Source organism: Mytilus californianus, unplaced genomic scaffold, assembly GCF_021869535.1.
Source record: "Mytilus californianus isolate M0D057914Y unplaced genomic scaffold, xbMytCali1.0.p SCAF_13, whole genome shotgun sequence".
NCBI lineage: Eukaryota > Metazoa > Mollusca > Bivalvia > Mytilida > Mytilidae > Mytilus > Mytilus californianus.
The window spans coordinates 40,118,948-40,136,180 of record NW_026262615.1 but is presented as its reverse complement, the minus strand read 5'-3'; the positions used below and the strand labels follow the sequence as shown (position 1 = coordinate 40,136,180).

General features: G+C 30.8%; 1 protein-coding gene across 21 annotated transcripts in view; it reads right to left on the bottom strand.

Moving 5' to 3' along the window:
* The window catches only part of LOC127723657 (deleted in malignant brain tumors 1 protein-like), a 63,271-nt gene that overhangs the window by 11,837 nt on the left and 34,201 nt on the right, over positions 1-17,233 (bottom strand). For 7 of the 21 annotated variants that reach the window (XM_052230380.1, XM_052230381.1, XM_052230379.1 and 4 more), the window contains exons 2-14: positions 16,069-16,140; positions 15,401-15,539; positions 14,632-14,819; positions 13,422-13,560; positions 11,706-11,893; positions 10,643-10,781; positions 8,931-9,118; positions 7,869-8,007; positions 6,184-6,371; positions 5,120-5,258; positions 3,411-3,598; positions 2,347-2,485; positions 632-819 (exon numbers count right to left, since the gene is read on the bottom strand). In XM_052230380.1, coding sequence (XP_052086340.1) covers positions 632-819; positions 2,347-2,485; positions 3,411-3,598; positions 5,120-5,258; positions 6,184-6,371; positions 7,869-8,007; positions 8,931-9,118; positions 10,643-10,781; positions 11,706-11,893; positions 13,422-13,560; positions 14,632-14,819; positions 15,401-15,539; positions 16,069-16,135 — 2,029 coding nt within the window. In that variant the 5' untranslated portion in view covers positions 16,136-16,140. The remainder of the gene's footprint in view (positions 1-631; positions 820-2,346; positions 2,486-3,410; positions 3,599-5,119; positions 5,259-6,183; positions 6,372-7,868; positions 8,008-8,930; positions 9,119-10,642; positions 10,782-11,705; positions 11,894-13,421; positions 13,561-14,631; positions 14,820-15,400; positions 15,540-16,068; positions 16,141-17,233) is intronic. The other 14 variants (XM_052230399.1, XM_052230396.1, XM_052230385.1 and 11 more) reach the window with 13 other exon arrangements.

Below are 17,233 nucleotides of genomic sequence, written 5' to 3'. Positions count from 1 at the left end.
TTTTCCTGGGTTTGATTGTAGTATTTTGTGTTGGTTGTTCTTCTTTTATTAAATTTTCATATAATTTGCAATCAATTTCCTCCAAGATTTTTTGGAAAATTTAACGTACAGTGTATACGTCAAACATCATCGCTTCCCGAAAAAAGAGTAACTAATATGCATACACAGATAAAAAATTGTAAAAATCTTAATAAGTGTGTAATGTTCAGGCGGTTATCGTGAATAAGCTTGCCAATATTTCTCCTATTGCATCATATGCATTGTTAACTAAATATGTTTAACACAATTCGTTCAACTGAATAATGATATTGTCTATTCAGTCTATCAGTACTTATACGTTACCGTAAGCTATATTTAGTGTGTGGTATTTCATATGATCCAAATGTAAAGAAAAAGTATTATTTATCTTCTTTTACATTTCGTTCACTTTTCGAAAAAAAAATATTTAATCACAATCACCTATAAGTACATGTACTGCGCTAAAGTATCTTCTTAACTGTATTATGTTTGCTCTGTGAAATTGAGACAGTAATTCCATAGGAATTCGGTTCTGTGTTTTAGTTTTCCAATACAATAGTCATTTGCATTCTTAGACGATGGCTTTGAACGTTTGTTTTGGACAAAATCATACCTTCATCTTCTGTTTGACAGCTAAGAAAACAATGGACACCAACATCGTAATTGTGACGACAGCCTGATGTATCGGCATTGTATGTACAATTCAGCAATTTACTTTCTGAACCAGTGCAAGCTAATCGATTTAACCAAATGGTGCCTTCACCATCTTGTACGTGACTTGACGGAATCTTGATTCCTGAACTATAGATAAGTGATATACTTGAAATTCAAATGCACTACTTTCCGTTCAGGGATCTTCATTTTGTCAAGTATTTTCAATGTTCAGTTGAACTCATAAAGAATATTTCAACAACGATTCATACAACGACAGTTATAGGGAGAAACTATTTAATTTGCCAGTAAATCAAGTAAACTAAAACATCAGCTTAGTACTTGGTGACGCGGTGTCTCTTAAACAATCAAGGAACTTGCTGGGAAATGATGAAAAGATAAACATGATGAGGAAAAAGGTGATTTAGAGAAACTATGAAATCCAGGGTAGTTTACTGTGTCGCTTTAAGTACCAATCATGTACATGTAAGTCTGCTGGAAGCAAATTAGGTGCGATATTGTTAATTACTACAGTTCGTAATTATTTTTAAATGCAATTCTAACTTTCAACACTTCTTGATTTACGAAGCTATTTTTCCCTAATTCCATTCATTAATATAAGTATGTAAAATACATGTTTTTATTTAAACAATTTTCAAAATTTAACCTATACAGTTAATTGTTCGCCCCCAAAAAAATTGTTTCTTTTTTCTGCGCAATCTGTTTTTGCAATTGCAAAATGGTTGTGCAGTTGCGCATAGCTACTCAAAAAAAACAAACATGTCTTGTGTGTCAACTTGACCATTAAATGTTCTACGTTGTCATTTGAAGATTATTTTTTAATTATTATTTAGTTGAATTACAATTAGAATTACAAGTTTATCAACAGTGTCGAGTACTTTATTAAGTTCATATAAGCGGGAAACAATATTCTTATTTTTTGTAATAAATAATTATCAAATACAGTTTTAATGAACGTATAGCTATTTATGATAGTACTACTAAATATGTTTGTTCTGAACAAAACGTATCTGTCGGTTGTGATGGTCCATATTAAACCCATTAATCGGAAGTATTGTCAACAAATCTACTTAGACAGATCAACATAACTTTCAATAAAGAGGAATTTATTTTAAATCAATTGACTAAAAAAATCTATTAATAGTGTGTAAATTGGAATACAATGATTGTCCTGTACTTTTAAACTTACATACTGAACTTCACAATATAAATACATTTTCGAAATACGTATATGATACATCACTTATGTATGTAGCATGTAATTTAAGATCATTTCATTTTATATAATATACGAATTGCATCATGAAAGAATGTGTTATTTTACTACCTTTAAAGGGAATTCATAGGAACCAAGATTTAAAAGTCAATAATTGTCTTTCTTCTTTTATTTTCATCGGCTTTGATATATGCCTAAGCTTATTGCTAACTGACTGCCTTCATTTATCATATTTGGAACTAATCGTATGATATCGAGTGGCTGTTTCTTATTTCAAATATAGCTGTTGAATAAAACCTTCAAATCGTTCGATGTTATATTTTGAATTTTGAATTTTAATCCCTAGAAAGTTCTTTGTAAATTAAGTACAACTACTGATGAAGAAACTGATTGAAATTAGTTTTTGGAATTTGATATTCTACTATAAACGCATTACGCACCAATAACCCATCTGTCTACATGCTACTGCTGCGTCCACATTATCAAAGTTCCAATCACACACTGTTCCCCATTCACCTGCATAATTTATTTCCAGTCGTCCTTTATTCACAGCGAAACTCGAATTGAAACGCAAATCACCTACAATGAAGATTCAGTCATTAAAACCAGAAAAACCTTTAGTGACAGTTGTTTCATTCTTTGTGTATTCATATGACAAACATTAACTTGTTTAAACTAGTTTGATATATTGCTTTGAGTATAGGTTGTTGTTTCTATAGTACTGCTCATAATTACGTTTACAATCAGAATTATCGTGTTATCTGTAAGCTAAAACACAAAATGTGATTTTATTTTTAAAAATATTTTGTTATTTTTCGTGCAATTTTATGCTAACTTGTTTTGAAATTTTCATTTTGGTTCTTGTGTGTGTGTTTTCCTGGGTTTGATTGTAGTATTTTGTGTTGGTTGTTCTTCTTTTATTAAATTTTCATATAATTTGCAATCAAGGTCCTTCAAATTTTTTTGAAAATTAAACGTACAGTGTATACGTCAAACATCATCACTTCCTGAAGAAAGAGTACCCAATATGCATACACAGAAAACGAATTGTTAAAATCTTAATGATTGTGTCATGTTCAGGCGGTTTTCGTGGACAGGCTTGCAAATATTTCTCCTATTGCATCATGTGCATTGTGACCTAAACTTTTTTAACACAATTCGGTGAAACTGAATAATGTTATTGTCTATTCAGTCTATCAGTACTTATACGTTATCGTAAGCAGTATTTAGTGTGTGGTATTTCATATAATTCAAAGGTGAAGAAAAAGTATTGTTCATCTTCTTTTACATTTCATTTACTTTTCGAAAAAAAAAACATTGTAATCACTATCACGTATAAGTACATGTACTGCGCTAAAGTATCTTCTTAACTGTACTATGTTTGCTGTGAGAAATTGAGACAGTAATTCCATAGGAATTCGGTTCTGAGTTTTCGTTTTCCAATACATTAGTCATATGCATTCTTAGCGCTTGCTTCGAACGTTTTTTTTTAACAAAATCATACCTTCATCTTCTGTTTGACAGCTAAGAAAACAATGGACACCAACATCGTAATTGTGACGACAGCCTGATGTATCGGCATTGTATGTACAATTCAGCAATTTACTTTCTGAACCAGTGCAAGCTAATTGATTTAACCAAATGGTGCCTTCACCATCTTGTACGTGACTTGACGGAATCTTGATTCCTGAACTATAGATAAATGATATACTTGAAATTCAAATGCACTACTTTCCGTTTAGGGATCTTCATTTTGTCAAGTATTTTCAATGTTCAGTTGAACTCATAAAGAATGTTTCAACAACGATTCATAAAACGACAGTTATAGGGAGAAACTATTTAATTTGCCAGTAAATCAAGTAAACTAGAACATCAGCTTAGTACTTGGTGACGCGGTGTCTCTTAAACAATCAAGGAACTTGCTGGAAATGATGAAAAGATAAACATGATGAGGAAAAAGGTGATTTAGAGAAACTATGATATCCAAGATAGTTTACTGTGTCGCTACAAGTACCAATCATGTACATGTAAGTCTGCTGGAAGCAAATTAGGTGCGATGTTGTTAATAACTACAATTCGTAATTATTTTTAAATGCAATTCTAACTTTCAACACTTCTTGATTTACGAATCTGTTTTTCCCCAAATCCATTAATTGATATATATATCTTTAATACTTGTTTTTATTCAAACAGTAATCAAAATTAAACCTTTACATTTAATTGTTCGCCCCAAAAAAACTTGTTTCTTTATTCTGCGCAATCTGTTTTTGCAATTGCAAAAAGCTTGTGTAGTTGCGCATAGCTACTCACAAAAACATATATGTATTTTGTGTCAACTTGACCGCCAAATGTTGTCATTTGAAGATAACTTTCAATTATTATTTAGTTAAATTACAATTAGAATTACCAGTTTATCAACAGTGTCGAGTACTTTTATTATTAAGTTCATATAAGCGGGAAACAATATTTTTATTTTTTGTAAAAAATAATTATCAAATACAGTTTTAATGAACCTATAGCTATTTTTAACAGTACTACTTAATATATTTGTTCTGAACAAAACGTATTTGTCGGTTGTAATGGTCCATACTAAACCCATTAATCGGAAGTATTTTCAACAAATGTACTTAGACAGATCGACATAACTTTCCATGCAGAGGAATTTATTTTAAATCAATTGACTAAACAAATCTATTAATAGTGTGTAAATTGGAATATAATGATTGTCCTGTACTTTTTAACTTACATACTGAACTCCACAATATAAATCTATTTCCCAAATTCGTATATGATACATCACGTATGTATGTAGCATGTAATTTAAGATCATTTCATTTTATATAATATACGGATTGTATCATGAAAGAATGTGATATTTTACTACCTTTAAAGAGAATTCATAGGAACCAAGATTTAAAAGTCAATAATTGTCTTTTTTCTTTTAATTTCATCGGCTTTGATATATGCCTAAGCTTATTGCTAACTGACTGCCTTTGATTATCATATTTGGAACTAATCGTATGATATCGAGTGGCTGTTTCTTATTTCAAATATAGCTGTCGAATAAAACCTTCCAATCGTTCGATGTTATATTTTGAATTTTGAATTTTAATCCCTAGAAAGTTCTTTGTAAATTAAGTACAACTACTGATGAAGAAACTGATTGAAATTAGTTTTTGGAATTTGATATTCTACTATAAACGCATTACGCACCAATATCCCATCTGTCTACATGCAACTGCTGCGTCCACATTATCAAAGTTCCAATCACATACTGTTCCCCATTCACCTGCATAATTTATTTCCAGTCGTCCTTTATTCACCGCGAAACTCGAATTGAAACGTAAATCACCTACAATGAAGATTCAGTCATTAAAACCAGAAAAACCTTTAGTGAGAGTTGATTCACTCTTTGTGTATTCATATGACAAACATTTACTTATTTAAATTAGTTTGATATTTTGCTTTGAGTATAGGTTGTTTTCCTATATTACTGCCTCATAATTACGTTTACAATTAGAATTATCGTGTTATCTGTAAGCTAAAACAAAAAACGTAATTTAATTATTAGAAATATTTTGTTATTTTTCGTGCATTTTTATGCTTACTTGTTTTGAAATTTTCATTTTGGTTCTTGTGTGTGTTTTCCTGGGTTTGATTGTAGTATTTTGTGTTGGTTGTTCTTCGTTTATTAAGTTTTCATATAATTTGCAATAAAGGTCCTTCAAGAATTTTTGGAAAATTAAACGTACAGTGTATACGTCAAACATAATCGCTTCCTGAAGAAAGAGTAACCAGTATGCATACACAGATAAAGAATTGTAAAAATCTTAATGATTGTGTAATGTTCAGGCGGTTATCGTAAACAGGCTTGCAAATATTTCTCCTATTGCATCATGTGCATTGTGACCTAAACATGTTTAACACAATTCGGTGAAACTGAATAATGATATTGTCTATTCAGTCTATCAATACTTATACGTTACCGTAAGCAGTATTTAGTGTGTGGTATTTCATATAATTCAAAGGTGAAGAAAAAGTATTATTTATCTTCTTTTACATTTCATTCGCGTTTCGAAAAAAAAAAACATTTAATCAAAATCACCTATAAGTACATGTACTGCTCTAAAGTATCTTCTTAACTGTATTATGTTTGCTTTGAGACATTGAGACAGTAGTTCCATAGGAATTCGGTTCTGTGTTTTAGTTTTCCAATACAATAGTCATTTGCATTCTTAGACGATTGCTTCGAACGTTTGTTTTGAACAAAATCATACCTTCATCTTCTGTTTGACAGCTAAGAAAACAATGGACACCAACATCGTAATTGTGACGACAGCCTGATGTATCGGCATTGTATGTACAATTCAGCAATTTACTTTCTGAACCAGTGCAAGCTAATCGATTTAACCAAATGGTGCCTTCACCATCTTGTACGTGACTTGACGGAATTTTGATTCCTGAACTATAGATAAATGATATACTTGAAATTCAAATGCACTACTTTCCGTTTAGGGATCTTCATTTTGTCAAGTATTTTCAATGTTCAGTTGAACTCATAAAGAATATTTCAACAACGATTCATACAACGACAGTTATAGGGAGAAACTATTTAATTTGCCAGTAAATCAAGTAAACTAGAACATCAGCTTAGTACTTGGTGACGCGGTGTCTCTTAAACAATCAAGAAACTTGCTGGGAAATGATGAAAAGATAAACATGATGAGGAAAAAGGTGATTTAGAGAAACTATGATATCCAGGGTAGTTTACTGTGTCGCTACAAGTACCAATCATGTACATGTAAGTCTGCTGGAAGCAAATTAGGTGCGATATTGTTAATTACTACAATTCGTAATTATTTTTAAATGCAATATTTACTTTCAACACTTCTTGATTTACGAATCTATTTTCCCCTATTCCATTAATTGATATATGTATCTTTAATACTTGTTTTTATTAACACAGTAATCAAAATTAAACATATACATTTAATTGTTCGCCCAAAAACAAACTTGTTTCTTTATTCTGCGCAATCTGTTTTTGCAATTGCAAAAAGGTTGTGCAGTTGCGCATAGCTACTCACAAAAACAAACATTATTTTGTGTCAACTTGACCGCCAAATGTTCTACGTTGTCATTTGAAGATTACTTTTCAATTATTATTTAGTTGAATTACAATTAGAATAACAAGTTTATCAACAGTGTCGAGTACTTTATTAAGTTCATGTAAGCGGGAAACAATATTCTTATTTTTCGTAATGAATAGTTATCAAATACCGTTTTAATGAACGTATAGCTATTTATGATAGTACTACTAAATATATTTGTTCTGAACAAAACGTATCTGTCGGTTGTAATGGTCCATATTAAACCCATTAATCGGAAGTATTATCAACAAATGTACTTAGACAGATTGACATAACGTTCCATGAAGAGGAATTTATTTTATTTCAATTGACTAAAAAATCTATTAATAGTGTGTAAATTGGAATACAATGATTGTCCTGTACTTTCAAACTTACATACTGAACTCCACAATATAAATACATTTTCGAAATACGTATATGATACATCACTTATGTATGTAGCATGTAATTTAAGATCATTTCATTTTATATAGTATACGGATTGCATCATGACAGATTGTGTTATTTTACTACCTTTAAAGAGTATTCATAGAAACCTAGATTTAAAAGTCATCAGCTTTGATATATGCTCAAGCTTATTGCTAACTGACTGCCTTTGATTATCATATTTGGAACTAATCGTATGATATCGAGTGGTTGTTTCTTATTTAAAATATAGCTGTCGAATAAAACCTTCCAATCGTTCAATGTTATCTTTTGAACTTCGAATTTTAATCCCTAGAAAGTTCTTTGTAAATTAGGTACAACTACTAATGAGGGAACTGATTGAAATTAGTTTTTGGAATTTGTTATTCTAAGATACACGCATTACACACCAATATCCCATCTGTCTACATGCTACTGCTGCATCAACATTATCAAAGTTCCAATCACATACTGTTCCCCATTCACCTGCATAATTTATTTCTAGTCGTCCTTTATTCACAGCGAAACTCGAATTGAAACGTAAATCACCTACAATGAAGATTCAGTCATTAAAACCAGAAAAACCTTTAGTGACAGTTGTTTCACTCTTTGTGTATTCATATGACAAACATTTACTTATTTAAACTAGTTTAATATTTTGCTTTGAGTATAGGTTGTTTTCCTATAGTACTGCCTCATAATTACGTTTACAATTAGAATTATCGTGTTATCTGTAAGCTAAAACAAAAAACGTAATTTAATTATTAAAAATATTTTGTTATTTTTCGTGCATTTTTATGCTTACTTGTTTTGAAATTTTCATTTTGGTTCTTGTGTGTGTTTTCCTGGGTTTGATTGTAGTATTTTGTGTTGGTTGTTCTTCGTTTATTAAATTTTCATATAATTTGCAATAAAGGTCCTTCAAGAATTTTTGGAAAATTAAACGTACAGTGTATACGTCAAACATAATCGCTTCCTGAAGAAAGAGTAACCAGTATGCATACACAGATAAAGAATTGTAAAAATCTTAATGATTGTGTAATGTTCAGGCGGTTATCGTAAACAGGCTTGCAAATATTTCTCCTATTGCATCATGTGCATTGTGACCTAAACATGTTTAACACAATTCGGTGAAACTGAATAATGATATTGTCTATTCAGTCTATCAATACTTATACGTTACCGTAAGCAGTATTTAGTGTGTGGTATTTCATATAATTCAAAGGTGAAGAAAAAGTATTATTTATCTTCTTTTACATTTCATTCGCGTTTCGAAAAAAAAACATTTAATCAAAATCACCTATAAGTACATGTACTGCGCTAAAGTATCTTCTTAACTGTATTATGTTTGCTTTGAGACATTGAGACAGTAGTTCCATAGAAATTCGGTTCTGTGTTTTAGTTTTCCAATACAATAGTCATTTGCATTCTTAGACGATTGCTTCGAACGTTTGTTTTGAACAAAATCATACCTTCATCTTCTGTTTGACAGCTAAGAAAACAATGGACACCAACATCGTAATTGTGACGACAGCCTGATGTATCGGCATTGTATGTACAATTCAGCAATTTACTTTCTGAACCAGTGCAAGCTAATCGATTTAACCAAATGGTGCCTTCACCATCTTGTACGTGACTTGACGGAATCTTGATTCCTGAACTATAGATAAGTGATATACTTGAAATTCAAATGCACTACTTTCCGTTCAGGGATCTTCATTTTGTCAAGTATTTTCAGTGTTCAGTTGAACTCATAAAGAATATTTTAACAAATTTCATACAACGACAGTTATAGGGAGAAACTATTTAATTTGCCAGTAAATCAAGTAAACTAAAACATCAGCTTAGTACTTGGTGACGCGGTGTCTCTTAAACAATCAAGGAACTTGCTGGAAATGATGAAAAGATAAACATGATGAGGAAAAAGGTGATTTAGAGAAACTATGATATCCAGGGTAGTTTACTGTGTCGCTACAAGTACCAATCATGTACATGTAAGTCTGCTGGAAGCAAATTAGGTGCGATGTTGTTAATAACTACAATTCGTAATTATTTTTAAATGCAATTCTAACTTTCAACACTTCTTAATTTACGAATCTATTTTTCCCCAATTCCATAAATTGATATATGTATCTTTAATACTTGTTTTTATTCAAACAGTTATCAAAATTAAACCTATACATTTAATTGTTCGCCCCAAAAAAAACTTGTTTCTTTATTCTGCGCAAACTGTTTTTGCAATTGCAAAAAGGTTGTGCAGTTGCGCATAGCTACTCACAAAAACTAACATGTATTTTGTGTCAACTTGACCGCCAAATGTTCTACGTTGTCATTTGAAGATTACTTTTCAATTATTATTGATTAAATTACAATTAGAATTACCAGTTTATCAACAGTGTCGAGTACTTTATTAAGTTCATATAAGCGGGAAACAATATTCTTATTTTTTGTAATACATAATTATCAAATACAGTTTTAATGAACGTATAGCTATTTTTAATAGTACTACTAAATATATTTGTTCTGAACAAAACGTATCTGTCGGTTGTAGTGGTCCATACTAAACCCATTAATCGGAAGTATTACGAACAAATGTACTTAGACAGATCGACATAATTTTCCATGAAGAGGAATTTATTTTATATCAATTGACTAAAAAAATCTATTAATAATGTGTAAATTGGAATACAATGACTGTCCTGTAGTTTTAAACTTACATACTGAACTCCACAATATAAATACATTTTCGAAAAACGTGTATGATACATCACTTATGTATGTAGCATGTAATTTAATATCATTTCATTTCATATAATATACGGATTGTATCATGAAAGAATGTGTTATTTTACTACCTTTTAAGATAATTCATAGGAACCAAGATTTAAAAGTCAGTAATAGTCTTTTTTCTTTTCATTTCATCGACTTTGATATATGCCTAAGCTTATTGCTAACTGACTGCCTTCGATTATCATATTTGGAACTAATCGTATGATATCGAGTGGCTGTTTCTTTTTTCAAATATAGTTGTCGAATAAAACCTTCCAATCGTTCGATGTTATATTTTGAATTTTGAATTTTAATCCCTAGAAAGTTCTTTGTAAATTAAGTACAACTACTGATGCAGAAACTGATTGAAATTAGTTTTTAGAATTTGATATTCTACTATAAACGCATTACGCACCAATATCCCATCTGTCTACATGCTACTGCTGCGTCCACATTATCAAAGTTCCAATCACATACTGTTCCCCATTCACCTGCATAATTTATTTCCAGTCGTCCTTTATTCACAGCGAAACTCGAATTGAAACGTAAATCACCTACAATGAAGATTCAGTCATTAAAACCAGAAAACCTTTAGTGACAGTTGTTTCACTCTTTGTGTATTCATATGACAAACATTTACTTATTTAAACTAGTTTGATATATTGCTTTCAGTATAGGTTGTTTTTCCTATAGTACTGCCTCATAATTACGTTTACAATCAGAATTATCGTGTTATCTGTAAGCTAAAACAAAAAACGTAATTTAATTATTAAAAATATTTTGTTATTTTTCGTGCATTTTTATGCTTACTTGTTTTGAAATTTTCATTTTGGTTCTTGTGTGTGTTTTCCTGGGTTTGACTGTAGTATTTTGTGTTGGTTGTTCTTTTTTTATTAAATTTTCATATAATTTGCAATAAAGGTCCTTCAAGACTTTTTGGAAAATTAAACGTACAGTGTATACGTCAAACATCATTGCTTCCTGAAGAAAGAGTAACCAATATGCATACACAGATAAAGAATTGTAAAAATCTTAATGATTGTGTAATGTTCAGGCGGTTATCGTGAACAGGCTTGCACATATTTCTCCTATTGCATCGTGTGCATTGTGACCTAAACATGTTTAACACAATTCGGTGAAACTGAATAATGATATTGTCTATTCGGTCTATCAGTACTTATACGTTACCGTGAGCAGTATTTAGTGTGTGGTATTTCATATAATTCAAAGGTGAAGAAAAAGTATTATTTATCTTCTTTTACATTTCATTCACTTTTCGAAAAAAAAAACATTTAATCACAATCACCTATAAGTACATGTACTGCGCTAAAGTATCTTCTTAACTGTACTATGTTTGCTGTGAGAAATTGAGACAGTAATTCCATAGGAATTCGGTTCTGTGTTTTAGTTTTCCAATACAATAGTCATTTGCATTCTTAAACGATTGCTTCGAACGTTTGTTTCGAACAAAATCATACCTTCATCTTCTGTTTGACAGCTAAGAAAACAATGGACACCAACATCGTAATTGTGACGACAGCCTGATGTATCGGCATTGTATGTACAATTCAGCAATTTACTTTCTGAACCAGTGCAAGCTAATCGATTTAACCAAATGGTGCCTTCACCATCTTGTACGTGACTTGACGGAATCTTGATTCCTGAACTATAGATAAGTGATATACTTGAAATTCAAATGCACTACTTTCCGTTCAGGGATCTTCATTTTGTCAAGTATTTTCAATGTTCAGTTGAACTCATAAAGAATATTTCAACAACGATTCATACAACGACAGTTATAGGGAGAAACTATTTAATTTGCCAGTAAATCAAGTAAACTAAAACATCAGCTTAGTACTTGGTGACGCGGTGTCTCTTAAACAATCAAGGAACTTGCTGGGAAATGATGAAAAGATAAACATGATGAGGAAAAAGGTGATTTAGAGAAACTATGATATCCAGGGTAGTTTACTGTGTCGCTACAAGTACCAATCATGTACATGTAAGTCTGCTGGAAGCAAATTAGGTGCGATGTTGTTAATAACTACAATTCGTAATTATTTTTAAATGCAATTCTAACTTTCAACACTTCTTAATTTACGAATCTATTTTTCCCCAATTCCATAAATTGATATATGTATCTTTAATACTTGTTTTTATTCAAACAGTTATCAAAATTAAACCTATACATTTAATTGTTCGCCCAAAAAAAAAAACTTGTTTCTTTATTCTGCGCAAACTGTTTTTGCAATTGCAAAAAGGTTGTGCAGTTGCGCATAGCTACTCACAAAAACTAACATGTATTTTGTGTCAACTTGACCGCCAAATGTTCTACGTTGTCATTTGAAGATTACTTTTCAATTATTATTGATTAAATTACAATTAGAATTACCAGTTTATCAACAGTGTCGAGTACTTTATTAAGTTCATATAAGCGGGAAACAATATTCTTATTTTTTGTAATAAATAATTATCAAATACAGTTTTAATGAACGTATAGCTATTTTTAATAGTACTACTAAATATATTTGTTCTGAACAAAACGTATCTGTCGGTTGTAGTGGTCCATACTAAACCCATTAATCGGAAGTATTACGAACAAATGTACTTAGACAGATCGACATAATTTTCCATGAAGAGGAATTTATTTTATATCAATTGACTAAAAAAATCTATTAATAATGTGTAAATTGGAATACAATGACTGTCCTGTACTTTTAAACTTACATACTGAACTCCACAATATAAATACATTTTCGAAAAACGTGTATGATACATCACTTATGTATGTAGCATGTAATTTAATATCATTTCATTTCATATAATATACGGATTGTATCATGAAAGAATGTGTTATTTTACTACCTTTTAAGATAATTCATAGGAACCAAGATTTAAAAGTCAGTAATAGTCTTTTTTCTTTTCATTTCATCGACTTTGATATATGCCTAAGCTTATTGCTAACTGACTGCCTTCGATTATCATATTTGGAACTAATCGTATGATATCGAGTGGCTGTTTCTTTTTTCAAATATAGTTGTCGAATAAAACCTTCCAATCGTTCGATGTTATATTTTGAATTTTGAATTTTAATCCCTAGAAAGTTCTTTGTAAATTAAGTACAACTACTGATGCAGAAACTGATTGAAATTAGTTTTTAGAATTTGATATTCTACTATAAACGCATTACGCACCAATATCCCATCTGTCTACATGCTACTGCTGCGTCCACATTATCAAAGTTCCAATCACATACTGTTCCCCATTCACCTGCATAATTTATTTCCAGTCGTCCTTTATTCACAGCGAAACTCGAATTGAAACGTAAATCACCTACAATGAAGATTCAGTCATTAAAACCAGAAAACCTTTAGTGACAGTTGTTTCACTCTTTGTGTATTCATATGACAAACATTTACTTATTTAAACTAGTTTGATATATTGCTTTCAGTATAGGTTGTTTTTCCTATAGTACTGCCTCATAATTACGTTTAGAATCAGAATTATCGTGTTATCTGTAAGCTAAAACAAAAAACGTAATTTAATTATTAAAAATATTTTGTTATTTTTCGTGCATTTTTATGCTTACTTGGTTTGAAATTTTCATTTTGGTTCTTGTATGTGTTTTCCTGGGTTTGATTGTAGTATTTTGTGTTGGTTGTTCTTTTTTTATTAAATTTTCATATAATTTGCAATAAAGGTCCTTCAAGATTTTTTGGAAAATTAAACGTACAGTGTATACGTCAAACATCATTGCTTCCTGAAGAAAGAGTAACCAATATGCATACACAGATAAAGAATTGTAAAAATCTTAATGATTGTGTAATGTTCAGGCGGTTAGCGTGAACAGGCTTGCACATATTTCTCCTATTGCATCGTGTGCATTGTGACCTCAACATGTTTAACACAATTCGTTGAAACTGAATAATGATGTTGTCTATTCAGTCTATCAGTACTTATACGTTACCTTAAGCAGTATTTAGTGTGTGGTATTTCATATAATTCAAAAGTGAAGAAAAAGTATTAAATATCTTCTTTTACATTTCATTCACTTTTCGAAAAAAAGATTTTAATAACAATGTACTGCGCTAAAGTATCTTCTTAACTGTACTATGTTTGCTGTGAGAAATTGAGACAGAAATTCGATAGGAAATCGCCTTTTCAGAATCTTAAGCACTATGGGTAATCTCATTATTCGTACACCAAAATGAAAATAATGTTACGTCATTAGATGGATTTCCATTGTTTAGAACGTTTTACACCAATCACAACGTTTTGGTGTACGTTTTAAGAAATATTACCCAGAATGCATTAGATTCTGAAACGGCGAATTCGGTACTGTTTTAGTTTTCCAATACAATAGTCGTTTGCATTCTTAAACGATTGTTTTGAACAAAATCATACCTTCATCTTCTGTTTGACAGCTAAGAAAACAATGGACACCAACATCGTAATTGTGACGACAGCCTGATGTATCGGCATTGTATGTACAATTCAGTAATTTACTTTCTGAACCAGTGCAGGCTAATTGATTTAACCAAATGGTGCCTTCACCATCATGTACGTGACTTGGTGGAATCTTGATTCCTGAACTATAAATAAATAAATAAATACATGAAGTGAGATATATATGCACTATATATTCCGTAGTTTAGTATGACGTCCATTATCACTTAACTAGTACACATTTTGTTTAGGGGCCAGCTGGTCAAATATATCAATTGCGAATTGTAACACATTGTAGTCATTGTATATGTATTAGTAACAATATATGCATCATTTAAGAATTTGAAAGAGTTTTAAGAGTTAATGAAATATATTAAATGCATGCCAATTTGATAAAATTCATTTTTCTGCAGTAGTCAATATACACATGTGCAAACAAATTTTATTGGATTTCGAGCATGGGTTTGTTTACAAAGTGAAAGAAGCACGTCATATTATAATCTTTAGTAGATACTTGTTCCGCTATCAACTAACATTCAACTCTAATATATGAATTGAAAATAGGAAATATAAGTGAATCATTGGTTGATATCAAAGGATTTATGAATGTGAAAAAAATTAAGAATCTTAAACCCTGGATGATCCTTCATGGATTCGGTACAAATTATGATAAAGGTACTGATTCAATTAATTTCAAGTGTTTGTGTGCTTTAAATGTTATACACACCAATATCCGAGCTGTCTACATGCTACTGCTGCATCAACATTATCAAAATGATAATCGCATACTGTTCCCCATTCACCTTCATGATATATTTCTAAACGTCCTTTATTGTTTTGAGTTGTCCAAGTTATACGCAAATCACCTGTAGATAGATATTCAAAAACGAAATTGGATTTTTATAAACGAAGACTAAATATATTTACGGAGAAATGTGTCAGATGGCAAGTATGCAAAAAAACGTTTACATATTTAAAGTAATCTTTGAGAATGATTGATGTTAACATACATTCTCATTTGCACAGTATTTGGTTCAATCAATCTCAAGAAAGTAACAAAAATGATTATTCTCTCAAAGATGTAAGAACAGCACCAAACAATGATATCAAAACTATCCTGCTATTAAATAATTAAAAGTTTGCGTTTTTATATTAATTCAGTTCAATCCAGAACATAATCTTCCGCGTAGTCATAAATGTGTTTTGGTCAAAGAGTTAGTTGACAATTCTTTTGAACTCCATATGATACAGAATTGAGAATGGAAATGGGGAATGTGTCAAAGAGCCAACAACCCGACCAAAGAGCGGAAAATTGTATTTATATTTACGTAAATGTGCACTGGAAATACAATAAGAATATCAAGTCTAAACGAATGTCAAATAAATTAAACAAACCCGATATCTGACCATTGACCTGACATGCCAATGTCATCGCAGCAAGAAGAAGGATCAGTTGATTCATTCCGCCTATAAAATAAGATATTGTTTTAATTGCAGGTTAGCAGTTGCTGCTATATTTCAGATTATTGTAACACATCAACATGTTTAATTATGAATTATCGATACCAATCAAACACATACGCAACTCATTATGATGTCATAATTTTCTTAAAACCTTATTTAAAAAAGAAAACTGTCGTAGGTTTCCACATTTTACGAAAAAATATGTTTTTGGCGATTAACATTCCGTATTGGCGAAAGAATTTGCCGAAAGAAATATAACGGTTCGACTTCGTCTATCTTTTTTACCTTTTTCTGGTTTTTCTCACTTTTTCCCTCATCAAACAATACTTGGAATTCACCTTGACCTCGTTACGATTTTGATAGAAAATCAATAATCAGCTGATTGCAATTTTTAGCTATCGGCAACTATGGATCAAAATTAATAAAGGTATTGACTGTATAGTTTAATGAAATATTGCGGTTAAAGGACATCCCATGTCACTTAAAGGATATTTTTTTTTTAATCTGTGATAGAAATTATTGTTTATAAGTGATTACTTCACAATCGTGTTAGAGCGGCACGTGTTTGTACTATAGTTTAACGCCCCATCTTTTTTACGATGACCCGGAAAAGAAAACAGTTGTTATGACGAAAAATGTTTAAAGATAAGGATAATCTCTAACTTTTAACTTTATCCTATTGCTTTGATAGAAACAATTGTTTCAAGTGGGTACTTTACACTCGTTTTAGCGACGAACCTGATTGAAGCAGAGTTTTTTATCTTAACTTTTTTTACATTGGTCCAGGAAAGAAAACTATTGTTATGAAGAAAAATATAAACAAGCCAGAACATCCTCTCACTTGAGTGTTTATCCTTCACCTAGATCGAAAATATCCGATAAACATATTATTGATTGATCATGTGTTCCCCGGCAGAAGTAAAAAATTATGATTGCAATTTACTGTATATTTTAAAACGTAATTCAGATTTTGGTTTTTATCGAATGTGAATTTGTTACAATGTAGAATAAAACAAGATATTCAGAATTATAATAGACATCAATGTGGCAAATTTTAAACAAAAAGAGTGATAATGTTAGTTGGCGAAAATAAAAA